Here is an 18786-nt window from a genome sequence, read left to right on the forward strand (position 1 = left end):
CTCTGTGCCCCTGTTATGGTGATTCTCAGGACCCTCAGTATGGTCCAAAAGCCTCTTTGGGAAACCATGTTGTCGGCTGGGCTGTGGCCGGGTATCTGCCAACTCAGGCAGGCTCTGCTGCAACCTCTGCCGGGCGTGTCTTTCTGCAGAGCGGGGATGATGAGGAGTACCAGCGCATCTACGCCACCAAGATCAAGCCTCGGCTGAGGTCGGAGGATGGAGTGGAAGGAGACCTTGGGGAGACCCAGAGCCGCACCATCACAGTGACCAGAAGGGTCACAGCCTACACTGTGGATGTGACCAGCCGAGAAGGAGCCAAGGACATTGACATCAGCAGCCCTGAGTTCATGATCAAGATTCCAAGACATGAAGTGACTGAAATCTCCAACGTTGATGTGGAGACCCAGCCTGGAAAGACGGTGATCAGACTGCCCTCTGGATCAGGGGCAGCCTCTCCAACCCCAGGCCCTGCCATGGAAATCCGGGCAGGGGCCATTTCCACTTCTGGACCAGAGCTTCAGAGTTCCAGCCACTCGAAATTCCAGGTCAATGTGCCTGGGATAAAGGTGGGAAGCCCAAGTGTCAATGTTAGTGCAAAGGGCTTGGACTTGGGTGGCAAAGGTGGGGTTCAAGTTCCAGTAGTGGATATTTCATCTTCCCTTGGGGATGGGGCAGCAGAGGTGCAGGGTTCATCCCTCCAGAGTGGTGATAACGGGAAAATTAAAATTCCTACAATGAAGATACCAAAATTTGGTGTCTCAGCAGGGCCTGAGGGCCAGGTACTGGAGGCAGAGCTGAGTGTTTCCACACCTGAATTATCTGTGGGGCACAAGGGCAACCAGCCAGGCTTGACCATCAGTGGGAACATCCAGACCCCTCATTTGGAAGTCAGTGCCCCTTCTGCCAATATTGAAGGGCTTGAGGGAAAGCTGAAGGGCCCTCACATCACTGGGCCATCACTTGAGGGTGACTTAGGCCTGAAAGGTGCCAAGCCACAGGGGAGCATAAGAATGGATGTCTCTGCTCCCAAAATTGAGGGAAGCATCACTAGTCCCAGTGTGGAAGTTCGAGTCCCTGATATTGATGTTCATGGGTTTGGAGGCAAACTGAATATGCCCAAGATGAAAGTCCCTAAATTCTCTGCATCTGGTTCAAAGACAGAGGGAGCTGGCATTGATGTGACACAGCCTACAAGTGAAGTGACTCTTCCTGGGGTCTCTAGGGAGGTCAGCCTACCCGAGATTGCTACTGGTGGGCTAGAAGGGAAGATGAAGGGTGCTAAAGTCAAGACTCCTGAAAGGATTATCCAGAAGCCTAAAATCTCTATGCAGGATGTGGATCTGAGCCTTGGTGCCTGTAAGCCGAAGGGAGATATTAAGGTATCTGCACCTGAGGTGAAAGGTGATGTTAAAGGCCCTCAGGTGGCAGGTAAAGGCACCAAAGTGGACATAGAGACACCAAACCTAGAGGGGGCCTTGACAGGTCCCAAGCTCAGCAGTCCTACTGTGAAAACAGGAACCTGTAGGATCTCTATGGCAGATGTAGACTTACATGTGGCCGCACCTAAAGGGGGTGTAGATGTTGTACTCCCCAAAGCAGAAGGGAAAGTCAAAGTCCCTGAAGTTGATGTTAAAGGCCCCAAAGTGGATATCAGTGCCCCAGATGTGGAAGTTCATGGCCCAGAGTGGAACCTGAAAATGCCCAAGATGAAGATGCCCAAGTTCAGCACTCCAGGAATCAAAGGGGATGGCCCAGATGTAGATGTGACTCTAACCAAAGGAGACATCAGTATTTCAGGGCCAAAGGTCAATGTAGAAGGCCCAAATGTCACCACAGAGGGTATAAAAGGCCCTGATATTAAGATACCTGAAGTGAGTGTCAAGACTCCAAAGATCTCCATGCCTGATGTAGATTTGCATGTTAAAGGTACAAAGGTGAAGGGAGAATATGATGTAACAATACCAAAACTTGAGGGAGAACTGAAGGGTCCCAAAGTTGATATCAGTGCCCCAGAAGTGGATGCTCGTGGTCCAGACTGGCACCTGAAGATGCCCAAGATGAAAATGCCCAAATTCCATGCACCAGGATTCAAAGCAGAGGGTCCAGAAGTGGATATAAATCTACCCAAAGTAGAGGTAGACATTTCTGAACCTAAGCTAGAAGCCAGTGCTCCAGATGTGAGTATTGAGGAACCAGAAGGGAAATTGAAGACACCTAAGTTTAAAATGCCTGAAATGAATATTAAAGCTCCAAAGATCTCCATGCCAGATGTGGATTTACATCTGAAAGGCCCTAATGTAAAGGGAGAGTATGATGTCACTGTGCCAAGGGCTGAAGGTGAGATTAAAGTTCCTGATGTTGAGCTTAAAAGTGCCAAGTTGGACATTGATGTTCCAGATGTGGATGTTCATGGCCCAGATTGGCACCTGAAGATGCCCAAGATGAACATGCCCAAGTTTGGCATGCCAGGCTTCAAGGCAGAGAGTTCAGAAGCAGAGATGAACCTCCCTAAGGCCAACATTGACATCTCAGGACCCAAGGTGGATGTTGAAGTTCCAGATGTAAATATTGAAGGGCCTGAAGGGAAGTTGAAGGGTCCCAAGCTTAAGATGCCAGAGATGAACATCAAGGCCCCAAAGATCTCCATGCCTGATGTGGATCTGCATATGAAAGGCCCCAAGGCAAAGGGAGAATATGATGTGACAGTGCCAAAGCTGGAAGGGGACCTGAAAGGACCCAAAATCGACGTCAGTGCTCCAGATGTTGATGTTCAGGGTCCTGAATGGAACTTGAAAATGCCAAAGATTAAGATGCCCAAATTCAGCATGCCAAGTCTCAAAGGTGAGGGCCCGGAATTGGATGTGAACCTGCCCAAGGCTGATTTGGACATTTCTGTACCAAAGTTAGACCTTACTGCTCCAGACCTGAACCTTGAAGGACCGGAAGGAAAGTTGAAAGGCCCCAAGTTTAAGATGCCCGAGATGCATTTCAAGGCTCCAAAGGTATCTTTGCCAGATGTTGACCTGGATATTAAAGGACCAAAAATGAAAGGAAATTTAGATATCTCTGCACCTGAAATAGAGGGAGAAATGAAAGTTCCAGATGTGGATATCAAAGGTCCTAAGGTTGATATGAAAGCACCAGATGTGGAGGCTCAAGGCCCAGACTGGAGCTTGAAAATGCCCAAGTTGAAAATGCCCAAGTTCAGTATGCCTACTCTGAAAGGTGAAAGTCCAGAAGTGGATGTGAACCTTCCCAAGGCTGCCATTGATGTCTCAGGACCTAAAGTTGACATTGAAGCCCCAGATGTGAGCCTTGAGGGGCCAGAAGGAAAGCTGAAGGGTCCCAAGTTTAAGATGCCTGACATGCATTTCAAGGCCCCCAAGATCTCCATGCCTGATGTGGACTTGCACTTGAAAGGCCCCAAAGTCAAGGGGGATATGGATGTGACTGTACCCAAGGTAGAAGGTGAAATCAAAGTGCCAGATGTGGACATCAAGGGCCCCAAAGTTGACACCAGTGCTCCAGATGTGGATGTCCAGGGCCCAGATTGGCATCTAAAGATGCCCAAGATGAAAATGCCCAAGTTCAGCATGCCTGGCTTCAAAGCAGAGGGCCCAGAAGTAGACGTGAACCTGCCCAAGGCTGACATTGATGTCTCAGGACCGAAGGTGGACATTGACATCCCAGATGTGAATCTTCAAAGTTCAGATGCAAAACTGAAGGGCCCCAAGTTGAAGATGCCTGAGATGAACATCAAAACCCCCAAGATTTCCGTGCCTGATGTGGACTTACACTTGAAAGGCCCCAAAGTCAAGGGGGATGTGGATGTGACTGTACCCAAGGTAGAAGGTGAAGTAAAAGTGCCAGATGTGGACATCAAGGGCCCCAAAGTTGACATCAGTGCTCCAGATGTGGATGTCCAGGGCTCAGATTGGCACCTGAAGATGCCCAAGATGAAAATGCCCAAGTTCAGCATGCCTGGCTTCAAAGCAGAGGGTCCTGAAGTGGATGTGAGCCTTCCCAAGGCTGACCTTGATGTCTCAGGACCCAAGGTGGACATTGATGTACCTGATGTGAATATTGAAGCTCCAGATACAAAAATAAAAGGTCCTAAATTCAAGATGCCGGAAATGAATGTAAAACCTCAGAAGATATCCATGCCAGATGTTAGCTTGAATTTGAAAGGCCCTAAACTGAAAGGAGAGCGTGATATCTCAGTTCCAAGAGTGGAAGGAGAGATAAAAGCTCCTGAAGTTGATATCAAAGGCCCCAAAATGGACATTAATGCACCAGATGTGGAGGTTCATGGTCCTGATTGGCACCTGAAGATGCCCAAGGTGAAAATGCCCAAGTTCAGCATGCCTGGCTTCAAAGGAGAGGGTCCTGAAGTGGATGTGAACCTGCCCAAGGCTGACCTTGATGTCTCAGGACCCAAGGTGGACCTTGAGGCTCCAGGTGTGAATATTGAAGGTCCAGAGGGTAAAGTAAAGAGCCCCAAGTTCAAGCTGCCAACCATGAACATACAGACACACAAAATCTCTATGCCTGATGTTGGACTTAATCTGAAAGCACCTAAACTAAAAAGTGATGTGGATGTTTCCCTTCCAAAAGTGGAGGGAGATCTGAAAGGTCCTGAAATTGATATTAAAGCCCCTAAGATGGATGTGGATGTAGGTGATATTGATATTGAATGTCCAGAAGGAAAGCTGAAGGGTCCCAAGTTTAAGATGCCAGACATGCATTTCAAGGCCCCCAAGATCTCTATGCCTGATGTAGACTTGCACTTGAAAGGCCCCAAAGTCAAGGGGGATATGGATGTGACTGTACCCAAGGTAGAAGGTGAAATCAAAGTGCCAGATGTGGACATCAAAGGGCCAAAAGTGGACATCACTGCCCCAGATGTGGATGTTCATGGTCCAGATTGGCACCTGAAGATGCCCAAGATGAAAATGCCCAAGTTCAACATGCCGGGCTTCAAAGCAGAGGGTCCTGAAGTGGATGTGAATCTGCCCAAGGCTGAATTTGATGTCTCAGGACCCAAGGTGGACATTGATGCTCCTGATTTGGATATTGAGGGACCAGAAGGAAAATTAAAAGGCTCCAGATTTAAGATGCCCAAGTTGAATATCAAAGCTCCAAAGCTCTCCATGCCAGAAGTGGACTTGAATTTGAAGGGACCAAAACTCAAAGGAGAGATAGATGCTTCTGTGCCAGAAGTGGAAGCTGACCTCAGAGGCCCACAAGTTGATATCAAAGGTCCCAGTGTGGATGTAGAGGTACCTGAGGTTGATCTGGAATGTCCTGATGCAAAGTTAAAGGGCCCCAAATTTAAGATGCCAGACATGCACTTCAAGGCCCCCAAGATCTCCATGCCTGATGTGGACTTGCACTTGAAAGGCCCCAAAGTCAAGGGGGATATGGATGTGACTGTACCTAAGGTAGAAGGAGAAATCAAAGTGCCAGATGTGGACATCAAAGGGCCAAAAGTGGACATTGATGTTCCTGATGTGGATGTTCATGGTCCAGACTGGCACCTGAAGATGCCCAAGATGAAAATGCCCAAGTTCAGCATGCCTGGCTTCAAAGCAGAGGGCCCAGAAGTGGATGTGAACCTTCCCAAAGCTGACCTTGATGTCTCAGGACCCAAGGTGGACATTGAAGCCCCAGATGTGAGCCTGGAGGGGCCAGAAGGGAAGCTGAAAGGTTCTAAGTTTAAGATGCCTGACATGCACTTCAAGGCCCCCAAGATCTCCATGCCTGATGTGGACTTGCACTTGAAAGGGCCCAAAGTAAAAGGTGATATGGATGTGTCTGTACCAAAATTGGGAGGTGATTTGAAAGGTCCTAGCATAGATGTAGAGGTGCCTGATGTTGATTTGGAATGTCCTGATGCAAAATTGAAAGGTTCCAAGTTTAAGATGCCAGACATGCACTTCAAGGCTCCAAAGATCTCCATGCCTGATGCGGACTTACACTTGAAAGGCCCCAAAGTCAAGGGGGATATGGATGTGACTGTGCCAAAATTGGAGGGAGAAGTAAAAGGTCCCACTGTGGATGTAGAGATACCTGATGTTGATCTGGAATGTCCTGATGCAAAGTTGAAGGGTCCCAAGTTTAAGATGCCAGACATGCATTTCAAGGCCCCCAAGATCTCCATGCCTGATGTGGACTTGCACTTGAAAGGCCCCAAAGTCAAGGGGGATATGGATGTGACTGTACCCAAGGTAGAAGGTGAAATCAAAGTGCCAGATGTGGATATCAAGGGCCCCAAAGTTGACATAAGTGCCCCAGATGTGGATGTTCATGGTCCAGACTGGCACCTGAAGATGCCCAAGATGAAAATGCCCAAGTTCAGCATGCCTGGCTTCAAAGCAGAGGGTCCTGAAGTGGATGTGAACCTGCCCAAGGCTGACGTTGAAGTCTCAGGACCTAAGGTGGACGTTGAGGTCCCAGATGTAAGCCTTGAGGGCCCAGAAGGGAAGGTTAAGGGTCCCAAGTTTAAGATGCCTGACATGCACTTCAAGGCTCCCAAGATTTCCATGCCTGATGTTGATTTCAACTTAAGGGGACCTAAAATCAAGGGTGACATTGATGCTTCTGTCCCAAAAGTTGAAGGAGAATTAAAGGGTCCTGAACTTGATGTCAAGGGCACCAAATTGGATGTTGATATGCCAGAAGTTGCTGTGGAAGGCCCAGAAGGCAGATGGAAAAGTCCTAAGTTCAAGATGCCAGACATGCACTTTAAGACTCCCAAAATCTCCATGCCAGACATTGATCTACACTTAAAGAGTCCCAAGATAAAGGGAGAGGTGGATGTAGACATTCCCAAAGTAGAAGGAGAACTCCAAGGGCCACAGGTGGATATGAGTGGGCCTGGCATTGATGTTGAAGGACCAGAGGGAAAATTGAAAGGCCCCAAGTTCAAGATGCCAGAGATGAACATCAAAGCTCCTAAGATCTCCATGCCTGACTTTGATTTGCATTTTAAGGGTCCAAAAGTGAAGGGTGATATGGATGTTTCCCTTCCCAAGGTGGAAGGTGACCTTAAGGGACCTGAAGTTAACATCAAAGGCCCCAAAGTGGATATTGATGCCCCAGATGTGGATGTTCATGGTCCAGACTGGCACCTGAAGATGCCCAAGGTGAAAATGCCCAAGTTTAGCATGCCTGGCTTTAAAGCAGAGGGTCCTGAAGTGGATGTGAACGTGCCCAAGGCTGACCTTAATGTCTCAGGACCCAAGGTGGACATTGATGTACCTGATGTGAGCCTTGAAGGTCCAGATGCAAAACTGAAGGGCCCCAAGTTCAAGATGCCTGAGATGAACATCAAAGCCCCCAAGATCTCCATGCCTGACATTGACTTAAACCTGAAAGGGCCCAAAGTGAAGGGTGATGTGGATGTTTCTATGCCCAAGGTGGAAGGTGAGATTAAAGTTCCTGAAGTTGACATCAAAGGCCCCAAAGTGGACATTGATGTGCCAGATGTGGATGTTCATGGCCCAGACTGGCACCTGAAGATGCCCAAGATAAAAATGCCCAAGTTCAGCATGCCTGGCTTCAAAGCAGAGGGCCCTGAAGTGGATGTGAACCTGCCCAAGGCTGACCTTGATGTCTCAGGACCCAAGGTGGACATTGATGTACCTGATGTGAGCCTTGAAGGTCCAGATGCAAAACTGAAGGGTCCCAAGTTCAAGATGCCTGAGATGAACATCAAAGCCCCCAAGATCTCCATGCCTGACATTGACTTAAACCTGAAAGGTCCAAAGGTTAAGGGTGATGTGGATGTTTCTATTCCTAAAGTGGAAGGCAACCTAAAGGGTCCTGAAGTTGATATCAAAGGCCCCAAAGTGGACATTGATGTGCCAGATGTGGATGTTCATGGCCCAGACTGGCACCTGAAGATGCCCAAGATGAAAATGCCCAAGTTCAGCATGCCTGGCTTTAAAGCAGAGGGTCCTGAGGTGGATGTGAACCTGCCCAAAGCTGACCTTGATGTCTCAGGACCCAAGGTGGACATTGATGTACCTGATGTGAGCCTTGAAGGTCCAGATGCAAAACTGAAGGGTCCCAAGTTCAAGATGCCTGAGATGAACATCAAAGCCCCCAAGATCTCCATGCCTGACATTGACTTAAACTTGAAAGGGCCCAAAGTGAAGGGTGATGTGGATGTTTCCCTTCCCAAGGTGGAAGGTGAGATTAAAGTCCCTGACGTTGACATCAAAGGCCCCAAAGTGGACATTGATGTGCCAGATGTGGATGTTCATGGCCCAGACTGGCACCTGAAAATGCCCAAGATAAAAATGCCCAAGTTCAGCATGCCTGGCTTCAAAGGAGAAGGCCCTGAAGTGGATGTGAACCTGCCCAAGGCTGACCTTGATGTTTCAGTACCTAAGATGGACATTGAGGCACCAGATGTGAGCCTGGAAGGTCCAGATGCTAAATTGAAGGGCCCCAAGTTCAAGATGCCAGATATGAACATCAAGGCCCCTAAAATCTCAATGCCAGATTTGGATCTTAATATTCAAGGCCCCAAAATGAAAGGAGAGGTTGATGTTTCGCTTCCAAATATAGAGGGTGATTTGAAAGGCCCTTCTCTTGACATAAAGGGCCCAAAGTTAGATGTAGATGCTGCAGATATTAACATTCATGGCCCAGATAATAAATTAAAAGGCCCGAAACTAAAGATGCCTGACATGCATGTGAATATGCCCAAGATCTCCATGCCAGAAATTGACTTAAATTTGAAGGGCTCAAAGCTGAAGGGAGATGTTGATATCTCTGGACCCAAATTAGAAGGTGATATTCAACCTCCCAAAGTGGATGTGAAGGGCCCAGAAGTGGACATTTCTGGTCCTAAGATCAATATTGAAGGAAAATCAAAGAAATCTCGCTTTAAGCTTCCTAAATTTAATTTTTCGGGTTCCAAAGTTCAGACACCTGAGGTGGATGTCAAAGTTAAAAAGCCAGACGTTGATGTGACAGGTCCAAAAGTTGATATTAATGCTCCTGAAGTTGAAGTCCAAGGAAAGGTGAAAGGATCCAAGTTTAAAATGCCTTTTCTGAGTATTTCTTCTCCCAAAGTTTCTATGCCCGATGTGGAGCTAAACTTGAAAGGTCCTAAAGTCAAAGGAGACTTAGATATTGCCAGTCCTAATTTAGAAGGAGAACTTAAAAGTCCCAAAGTGGATATTAAAGCACCAGAAGTCCACCTTAATGCACCAGATGTGGATGTTCATGGTCCAGAATGGCACCTAAAGATGCCCAAAATGAAAATGCCCAAGTTCAGTGTGCCTGGAGTAAAAGCAGAGGGGCCTGATGTGGCTGTGGATTTACCAAAAGGAGACATCAACATAGAAGGACCCAGTATGAATATTGAGGGCCCAGAACTCAATATGGAAGGTTCAGAAGGAGGCTTAAAAGGTCCGAAATTAAAGATGCCTGACTTGAACATCAAAGCTCCCAAGATCTCCATGCCTGAAATCGACTTAAATCTGAAAGGACCCAAAGTAAAAGGAGATCTCGATGTTTCTCTTCCCAAACTTGAAGGGGATATTCAAGGACCAGAGGTTGATCTTAAAGGTCCTAAAGTGGATATCAGTGTTCCAGATGTGGATGTTCATGGCCCAGACTGGCACCTGAAGATGCCCAAAGTAAAAATGCCGAAGTTCAGCATGCCTGGCTTCAAAGCAGAGGGCCCTGAAGTGGATGTGAACCTGCCCAAGGCTGACCTTGATGTCTCAGGACCCAAGGTGGACATTGACATGCCAGATGTGACCCTGGAAGGTCCAGATGCAAAATTGAAGGGCCCCAAGTTCAAGATGCCAGAAATGAACATCAAAGTCCCCAAGATCTCCATGCCTGACATTGACTTAAACCTGAAAGGGCCCAAAGTGAGGGGTGATGTGGATGTTTCTATGCCCAAGGTGGAAGGTGAGATTAAAGTTCCTGAAGTTGACATCAAAGGCTCCAAAGTGGACATTGATTTGCCAGATGTGGATGTTCATGGCCCAGACTGGCACCTGAAGATGCCCAAGGTGAAAATGCCCAAGTTCAGCATGCCTGGCTTCAAAGGAGAAGGCCCTGAAGTGGATGTGAACCTTCCCAAGGCTGACCTTGATGTCTCAGGACCCAAGGTGGACATTGATGTACCTGATGTGAGCCTTGAAGGTCCAGATGCAAAACTGAAGGGTCCCAAGTTCAAGATGCCTGAGATGAACATCAAAGCCCCCAAGATCTCCATGCCCAACTTTGATCTGAATCTAAAAGGTCCTAAAATGAAGGGTGATGTGGATGTTTCACTGCCCCAAGTGGAAGGTGATTTAAAGGGCCCCAGTTTGGACATTACAGGCCCTAAAGTGGACATTGACACTCCTGATATTGGCATTGAGGGCCCAGAGGGTAAAGTAAAGGGGCCCAAATTCAAAATGCCAGAGATGCACCTAAAAACTCCAAATATATCCATGCCAGACATTGACTTAAACCTGAAAGGTCCCAAAATGAAGGGTGATGTGGATGTTTCCCTGCCCAAGGTGGAAGGTGAGATTAAAGTCCCTGAAGTTGACATCAAAGGCCCCAAAGTGGACATTGATGTGCCAGATGTGGATGTCCATGGCCCAGACTGGCACCTGAAAATGCCTAAGATAAAAATGCCCAAGTTCAACATGCCTGGTTTCAAAGGAGAGGGCCCTGAAGTGGATGTGAACCTTCCCAAGGCTGACCTTGATGTCTCAGGACCCAAGGTGGACATTGTTGTACCTGATGTGAGCCTTGAAGGTCCAGATGCAAAACTGAAGGGTCCCAAGTTCAAGATGCCTGAGATGAACATCAAAGCTCCCAAGATCTCCATGCCTGACATTGACTTAAACCTGAAAGGGCCCAAAGTGAAGGGTGATGTGGATGTTTCTATGCCCAAGGTGGAAGGTGAGATTAAAGTTCCTGAAGTTGACATCAAAGGCCCCAAAGTGGACATTGATGTGCCAGATGTCGATGTTCATGGTCCAGACTGGCACCTGAAGATGCCCAAGATAAAAATGCCCAAGTTCAGCATGCCTGGCTTCAAAGCAGAGGGCCCTGAAGTGGATGTGAACCTGCCCAAGGCTGACCTTGATGTCTCAGGACCCAAGGTGGACATTGATGTACCTGATGTGAGCCTTGAAGGTCCAGATGCAAAACTGAAGGGTCCCAAGTTCAAGATGCCTGAGATGAACATCAAAGCCCCCAAGATCTCCATGCCTGACATTGACTTGCATTTGAAAAGTCCTAAGATGAAAGGAGATGTGGATGTTTCTCTGCCTAGGGTAGAAGGTGACCTAAAGGGTCCTGAAGTTGACATCAAAGGTCCCAAACTGGACATTGATGCTCCAGATGTGGATGTTCATGGCCCAGACTGGCACCTGAAGATGCCCAAGGTGAAAATGCCCAAATTCAGCATGCCTGGCTTCAAAGGAGAGGGCCCTGAAGTGGATGTTAATTTGCCCAAAGCAGACCTTGATGTCTCAGGACCAAAAGTGGACATAGACCCTCCTGGCATTGACATTCATGGCACAGAAGGGAAACTGAAGGGCCCCAAGTTTAAAATGCCCGATCTCCATCTTAAGGCTCCCAAGATCTCCATGCCTGAAGTTGACCTAAATTTGAAAGGTCCAAAGGTTAAGGGTGATGTGGATCTTTCTCTTCCCAAGGTGGAAGGTGACCTCAAGGGTCCTGAAGTTGACATTAAAGGCCCCAAAGTGGACATTAATACTCCAGATATGGATGTTCATGGCCCAGACTGGCACCTGAAGATGCCTAAAATAAAAATGCCGAAGTTCAGCATGCCTGGCTTCAAAGCAGAGGGCCCTGAAGTGGATGTGAACCTACCCAAGGCTGACCTTGATGTCTCAGGACCCAAGGTGGACATTGATGTACCTGATGTGAGCCTTGAAGGTCCAGATGCAAAACTGAAGGGCCCCAAGTTCAAGATGCCTGAGATGAACATCAAAGCCCCCAAGATCTCCATGCCTGACATTGACTTAAACCTGAAAGGGCCCAAAATGAAGGGTGATGTGGATGTTTCCCTGCCCAAGGTGGAAGGTGAGATTAAAGTCCCTGAAGTTGACATCAAAGGCCCCAAAGTGGACATTGATGCTCCAGATGTGGATGTTCATGGCCCAGACTGGCACCTGAAGATGCCCAAAGTGAAAATGCCCAAGTTCAGCATGCCTGGCTTCAAAGGAGAAGGCCCTGAAGTGGATGTGAACCTTCCCAAGGCTGACCTTGATGTCTCAGGACCCAAGGTGGACATTGATGTACCTGATGTGAGCCTTGAAGGTCCAGATGCAAAACTGAAGGGCCCCAAGTTCAAGATGCCTGAGATGAACATCAAAGCCCCCAAGATCTCCATGCCTGACTTTGATTTGCATGTTAAAGGCCCTAAAATGAAGGGTGATGTGGATCTGTCTGTGCCTAAAATGGAAGGTGACCTCAAGTGCCCTAGTATTGATATCAAAGGCCCCAGTGTGGATATTGACACTCCTGATGTCAATATTGAAGGTCCTGAAGGAAAGATAAAGGGGCCTAAATTTAAAATGCCAGATATGCACATCAAAGCTCCCAAGATTTCCATGCCTGATTTTGACTTAAACCTTAAAGGGCCTAAAGTAAAAGGAGATGTGGATCTTTCACTACCTAAAGTGGAAGGTGACCTGAAAGGGCCACAAGTAGACATTGAGGGTCCTGAAGGGAAACTCAAAGGTCCCAAGTTTAAAATGCCTGATGTTCATTTCAAAACCCCACAAATCTCAATGAGTGACATTGATTTGAACTTGAAAGGACCTAAGATAAAGGGAGATTTGGACATTTCCATTCCTAAAACAGATGTCAAGGGTCCCAAGCTGGACATAGACACTCCTGACATTGATATTCATGGCCCAGAAGGGAAACTGAAGGGCCCCAAGTTTAAAATGCCTGATCTCCACCTCAAGACACCCAAAATATCAATGCCTGAAGTTGACCTGAATCTGAAAGGTCCAAAGGTGAAGAGTGACGTGGATGTTTCCCTGCCCAAAGTGGAAGGTGATGTCAAGGGTCTTGAAGTTGACATCAAAGGCCCCAAAGTGGACATTGATGCTCCAGATGTGGATGTTCATGGTCCAGACTGGCACCTGAAGATGCCCAAGGTGAAAATGCCCAAGTTCAGCATGCCTGGCTTTAAAGCAGAGGGTCCTGAAGTGGATGTGAACCTGCCCAAGGCTGACCTTGATGTCTCAGGACCCAAGGTGGACATTGACGTGCCAGATGTGACCCTGGAAGGTCCAGATGCAAAACTGAAGGGCCCCAAGTTCAAGATGCCTGAGATGAACATCAAAGCCCCCAAGATCTCCATGCCTGACATTGACTTAAACCTGAAAGGGCCCAAAGTAAAGGGTGATGTGGATGTTTCCCTGCCCAAGGTGGAAGGTGAGATCAAAGTCCCTGAAGTTGACATCAAAGGCCCCAAAGTGGACATTGATGCTCCAGATGTGGATGTTCATGGTCCAGACTGGCACCTGAAGATGCCAAAGGTGAAAATGCCTAAGTTCAGCATGCCTGGCTTCAAAGCAGAGGGCCCTGAAGTGGATGTGAACCTGCCCAAGGCTGACCTTGATGTCTCAGGACCCAAGGTGGATATTGAGGCACCAGATGTGAGCCTTGAAGGTCCAGATATGAAAGTAAAGGGCCCCAAGTTCAAGATGCCTGAGATTAATATCAAAGCCCCCAAAATATCTATGCCTGATGTAGATCTGGATTTAAAAGGACCTAAAATAAAAGGAGATGTTGATATTTCTGTCCCTAAGATTGAGGGTTCTTTCAAAGCACCAGAAGTAGACCTCAAAGGTCCCGGTCTGGATTTCAAAGGTCCTGATGCCAAACTCAGTGGCCCTCACTTGAAGATGCCTTCACTCGATATATCTGCTCCTAAAGTCAATGTACCTGATGTTGATTTGCATCTCAAGACACCCAAAATTGGCATTTCTGGTCCTAAGCTTGAAGGTGGTGAAGTGGACCTTAAGGGCCCCAAAGTGGATTTAGAAACTCCAAGCATAGATGTACATATGGAGAGCCCAGATGTTAACATTGAGGGACCAGATGTTAAATTTCCCAAGTTTAAGAAACCCAAGTTTGGATTTGGTGCAAAAAGCCCTAAAGCTGACATCAAGCCACCTTCACTAGATGTGACTGTTCCTGAAGCAGAGCTGAATGTTGAGACTCCTGAAATAAGTGTTGGTGGCAAGGGCAAGAAAAGTAAGTTTAAAATGCCTAAAATTCACATGAGTGGTCCTAAAGTTAAGGCCAAGAAACAGGGATTTGATTTAAATGTTCCTGGAGGTGAGATTGATGCTACTCTCAAGGCTCCTGATGTGGATGTCAATGTTGCAGGGCCTGATGCTGCACTCAAGGTCGACATGAAATCTCCCAAAACCAAGAAAACCATGTTTGGAAAGATGTACTTTCCAGATGTAGAATTTGATATTAAGTCACCTAAATTTAAAGCTGAGGCTCCCCTCCCTAGCCCCAGGATGGAGGGTGAAATTCATGGACCTGACCTGGATGTTTCCTCACCTGGGATCAATGTGGAAGTTCCTGACATTAAGCTGAAGGCTCCCAAATTCAAAGTGCCCAGTGTGGATGTCTCAGGACCCCAAGTAGAGGGCAGTTTGAAAGGACCCAAGATGGAGGTAAACTTGGGCAAACCTGACATGAACATTGAAGGCCCAGATGCTAAAATCAAAGCACCATCTTTTGGCATTTCTGCCCCTCAGGTCTCCTTACCCGATGTGAATGTTAACTTGAAAGGACCAAAGATTAAGGGTGATGTCCCCAGTGTGGGCCTGGAAGGACCAGACATAGATCTGCAAGGTCCAGAAGCTAAAATCAAGTTCCCCAAGTTTTCATTGCCCAAGATTAGTGTTCCTGGTATGAAAGTGGAGGGTGGGGGCACTGAGGCCCATGTCCAGTTGCCCTCTCTCGAAGGAGACTTGAGCATGCCAGATGTTAAGCTTGAAGGGTCTGATGTCTCTCTAAAAGGTCCAGGAGTGGACTTGCCTTCAGTGAACCTCTCTATGCCCAAAGTCTCTGGACCTGACCTCGACCTGAACTTGAAAGGACCAAGTTTGAAGGCAGATGTGGATGCATCAATTCCCAGCATGAAGGTGCATGCCCCAGGGCTTGACCTCAGAGGTGTTGATGGAAAGGTACAGATGGGAGGAGATGGTGTGAAAGTGTCAGGGATTGATGCCACAACGACACTTAATGTTGGAGCACCAGATGTGACATTGAAGGGACCAAGTCTAAAGGGAGATCTGGCTATGTCTGGTGACATCAAGTGCCCTAAAATATCTGTGGGTGCTCCTGATCTCAGCTTAGAGGCATCAGAAGGTGGTATTAAACTTCCCAAAATGAAGCTGCCCCAGTTTGACATCTCCAGTCCAGGGTCTGACTTGGACATTAACATCAAAGGGCCACAAGTTGGTGGAGAACTAAAGGGGCCAGGTATGGATGTGAACTTGAAGGGGCCTCAGTTCTCAGCACCAGGCATGGACTTTAACTTGGAAGGACCAAAAGTAAAGGGGAGCCTTGGGCCTGTCGGTGAGTTGAAAGGCCATACAGTTGGGGGGAGCCTTCCAGGCATCAGTGTTCAAGGCCTTGAAGGAAACCTCCAGATGCCTGGAATCAAATCCTCTGGATGTGATATGGATCTGCCAGGTGTAAATGTGAAACTCCCTACAGGGCAGATTTCTGGTCCTGAAATCAAAGGTGATCTAAAAGGTTCCGATATCAGCATAAAGGGGCCTTCCTTTAATATGGCATCTCCTGAGTCAGATTTTGGTGTCAGCTTGAAGGGTCCGAAAATCAAAGGAGGTGTGGATGTTTCAGGGGGTATCAGTGTTCCAGAGGCCAGCCTGGGTGAAGGGCATATGAGTGTCAAAGGCTCTGGAGTTGAGTGGAAAGGACCCCAAGTCTCTTCTGCTCTCAACTTGGATTCGTCCAAGTTGGCTGGGGGCCTTCATTTCTCAGGACCAAAGGTAGAAGGAAGTGTGAAAGGAGGTCAGATTGGACTCCATGGTCCTGGACTGAGTGTGTCTGGGCCTCAAGGTCACTTGGAGAGTGGATCTGGAAAAGTAACATTCCCCAAGATGAAGATCCCCAAATTTACTTTTTCTGGCCGTGAGCTGGTCGGCAGAGAAGTGGGAGTGGATGTCCACTTCCCTAAAGTGGAAGGCTGTGCACAGGCTGGTGCCGGAGAAGGCGAAGGGGAGGAGTCTGAAGTAAAACTGAAAAAATCCAAAATCAAAATGCCCAAGTTCACTTTCTCCAAACCCAAAGGGAAAGGCGGTGTCACTGGCTCTCCAGAAGCATCCATCTCTGGGTCCAAAGGTGACTTGAAAAGTTCAAAGGCCAGTCTGGGCTCTCTCGAAGGAGATGTAGAGGCTGAAGCATCTTCACCCAAAGGCAGGTTCTCCCTGTTTAAAAGCAAGAAGCCAAGGCACCGCTCCAATTCTTTCAGCGACGAGAGGGAGTTCTCTGCACCTTCCACCCCAACGGGGACTTTGGAATTCGAAGGTGGAGAAGTGTCACTCGAAGGTGGAAAAGTTAAAGGCAAACATGGGAAGCTAAAATTTGGTACCTTTGGTGGATTAGGGTCAAAGAGTAAAGGTCATTACGAGGTGACTGGGAGTGATGATGAGGCGAGCAAGCTACAGGGGAGTGGGGTATCCTTGGCCTCCAAGAAGTCCCGACTGTCCTCTTCTTCCAGCAATGACAGTGGGACTAAGGTGGGCATCCAGCTTCCAGAAGTAGAACTGTCGGTTTCCACAAAGAAAGAGTAGTGGGCTTTTGTATGTGTGTGTGTGTGTGTATATATATATATATAAATACATCAGCCATGGGTGTGTTTGTATATAAACTCCAAAGAGAAACACCCCAGCAGCCTCAGCAATAATGCAAAAATCTTGCCTCTGTCAGTGGCAAGTGCTGAAAAAAAAAAAAAAAATCAACTGCCTCTAGGCTTCTGGAGCTGTGCAGATAGGTAGAGTTCCAAGTTCATCCAGCCCATGTGCAAAGTCAGCGGTGTCTGTCTTAAGATTTCAGGTGGTTTTTTTTTTTTTCTTTTGCATTGAATGCTGAGATCTCTTGTTTACTAAGCAAGCTTTTGTGTTTATTATCTTCATTTTTACATTGTTAGTATTGGGGTAATGGAAACCCACTTTTTCATTGCAATGACTTTTGGGGCTTTTGTTAGGAAGGGAGGGTGGGATAAAAGGCAACGGAGTGGGCCAGGTCTTCATTGTTCCTAAGATTGGACCTAGTCAAACAGCAACACCCAGGCATGGCCCAGAGGAGGTGGCAGCCAAGGTGTACCCGGGTGTTTTTCAAGCTTTGTAGTATAGCTTTGTTCCCCAGGGGTGTTAGTCCCAGCCTGTTTGGTGCTCAAGGTGAGAGGGAATTAGGATGTTTGCAAATTGCCCAACCCACCAGGTCAACATGAGGGGCTTCCATTCTGTGTTTTGTAAGAAAACTGTTTTGTAAGAAAATTGCTATTCATGAGTGCCATGTTCCTGGAAAAAAAAGTTCTGATTTCTTTTAACAAGTGTTATTGTGATTGAGAAAAGTTCTGGCACTTTAATGGCAAATTAATTGAGAATGTAAGAAAATTTATGCTGTACAAGACAAATAAAGCTGTTGATTAACCCTGATATCTTGTGCCCTTGGAGTCTGTTGAGGGATGAAGCCAAGGCGGCAAGAGCGGTTGCCCACACAGCCCACACTTCAGTGATCCGTGGGTGCCATTGCTATTTTTTTTTTTGTTGTTGTTGATGATGTTGTTTTGTTAGTTTTTGTTTTGAGGCAGGGTCTCCCTTTAGCCCAGGGTGACGTAGAACTCATTCTGTAGCTCAGACTGGCCTCAAACTCACGATCCTCCTATCTGCCTCCTGAGTTCTGGGGTTAAAGTTGTGTGCCACTACCCTTTGCTTCAATTAATTTATTTCTTTTATTTACTTTTTTTTTTCATTTCCAAGTTTCTACCAGTGTATTCAGTGATAGACAACAGAAAGACATACTGCACAGTGTTTTTTTTAATATTTGATTTTAATTTATTCATTTGACAGAAAGAGAGAGAGAGAGAGAGAGACAGAGAGACAGAGAGACAGAGAGCGAGCGAGAGCGCCAGGGCCTCCAGCCACTGCAGCCACTGCAGATGAACTCTAGATGCATGGTTCCCTTGTGCATCTGGCTAACGTGGGTCCTGGGGAATTGAACCAAGGTCCTTTGGCTTTGCAGGCAAACGGCTTAACCGCTAAGCCATCCCTCTAGCCCATGCACAGTGTTTTTTATTGCCTAGTTGACAAAGCTGCTTTTGAATGCTGGTGTTTTGTTTTTCTTTCTTTATTAGTTATGTACATACTCAGTGTCTAAACAGCTACGTTGGTTATTTTTTACTTTTTGGATTTTCAAGGTAGGGTCTTACTCTAGCTCAGGCTGATCTGGAATTCACTGTGTCATCTCAGGGTGGCCTCAAGTCACTGTGATCCTCCTACCTCTGTCTCCCGAGAGCTGGGATTAAAGGTGTGCACCACCATGCCTGGCTTATGCTGGTTATTTTTAACTGGAAGTGGGTGTGAGGTAAGCTACTCGTGGCCTTCAGTGTCCATTCATTCGAGTGTGGTTAGATGCTGTCCTTGCCGCACTGACCACAGACTGCATGCATGATATAGATGTGAAAATCTGTCAGGCTTTAAACCCTGGAAATAAAAATGCAGGAAC

General features: G+C 47.2%; 1 protein-coding gene across 7 annotated transcripts in view; it reads left to right on the forward strand.

Moving 5' to 3' along the window:
- Ahnak (AHNAK nucleoprotein) overlaps nucleotides 1–17717 on the forward strand; it is a 34448-nt gene extending 16731 nt beyond the window's left edge. The window contains exons 5-7 of one of the 7 annotated variants that reach the window (XM_045134748.1): nucleotides 150–11240; nucleotides 12009–13077; nucleotides 13462–17717. In XM_045134748.1, coding sequence (XP_044990683.1) covers nucleotides 150–11240; nucleotides 12009–13077; nucleotides 13462–16850 — 15549 coding nt within the window. In that variant the 3' untranslated portion in view covers nucleotides 16851–17717. Of the gene's footprint in view, nucleotides 1–149 lie in introns of all 7 variants that reach the window. The other 6 variants (XM_045134750.1, XM_045134745.1, XM_045134755.1 and 3 more) reach the window with 6 other exon arrangements.
- The last annotated feature ends 1069 nt before the right edge of the window (nucleotides 17718–18786 follow it).

This window comes from Jaculus jaculus, chromosome 1 (assembly GCF_020740685.1).
Source record: "Jaculus jaculus isolate mJacJac1 chromosome 1, mJacJac1.mat.Y.cur, whole genome shotgun sequence".
Lineage (NCBI taxonomy): Eukaryota > Metazoa > Chordata > Mammalia > Rodentia > Dipodidae > Jaculus > Jaculus jaculus.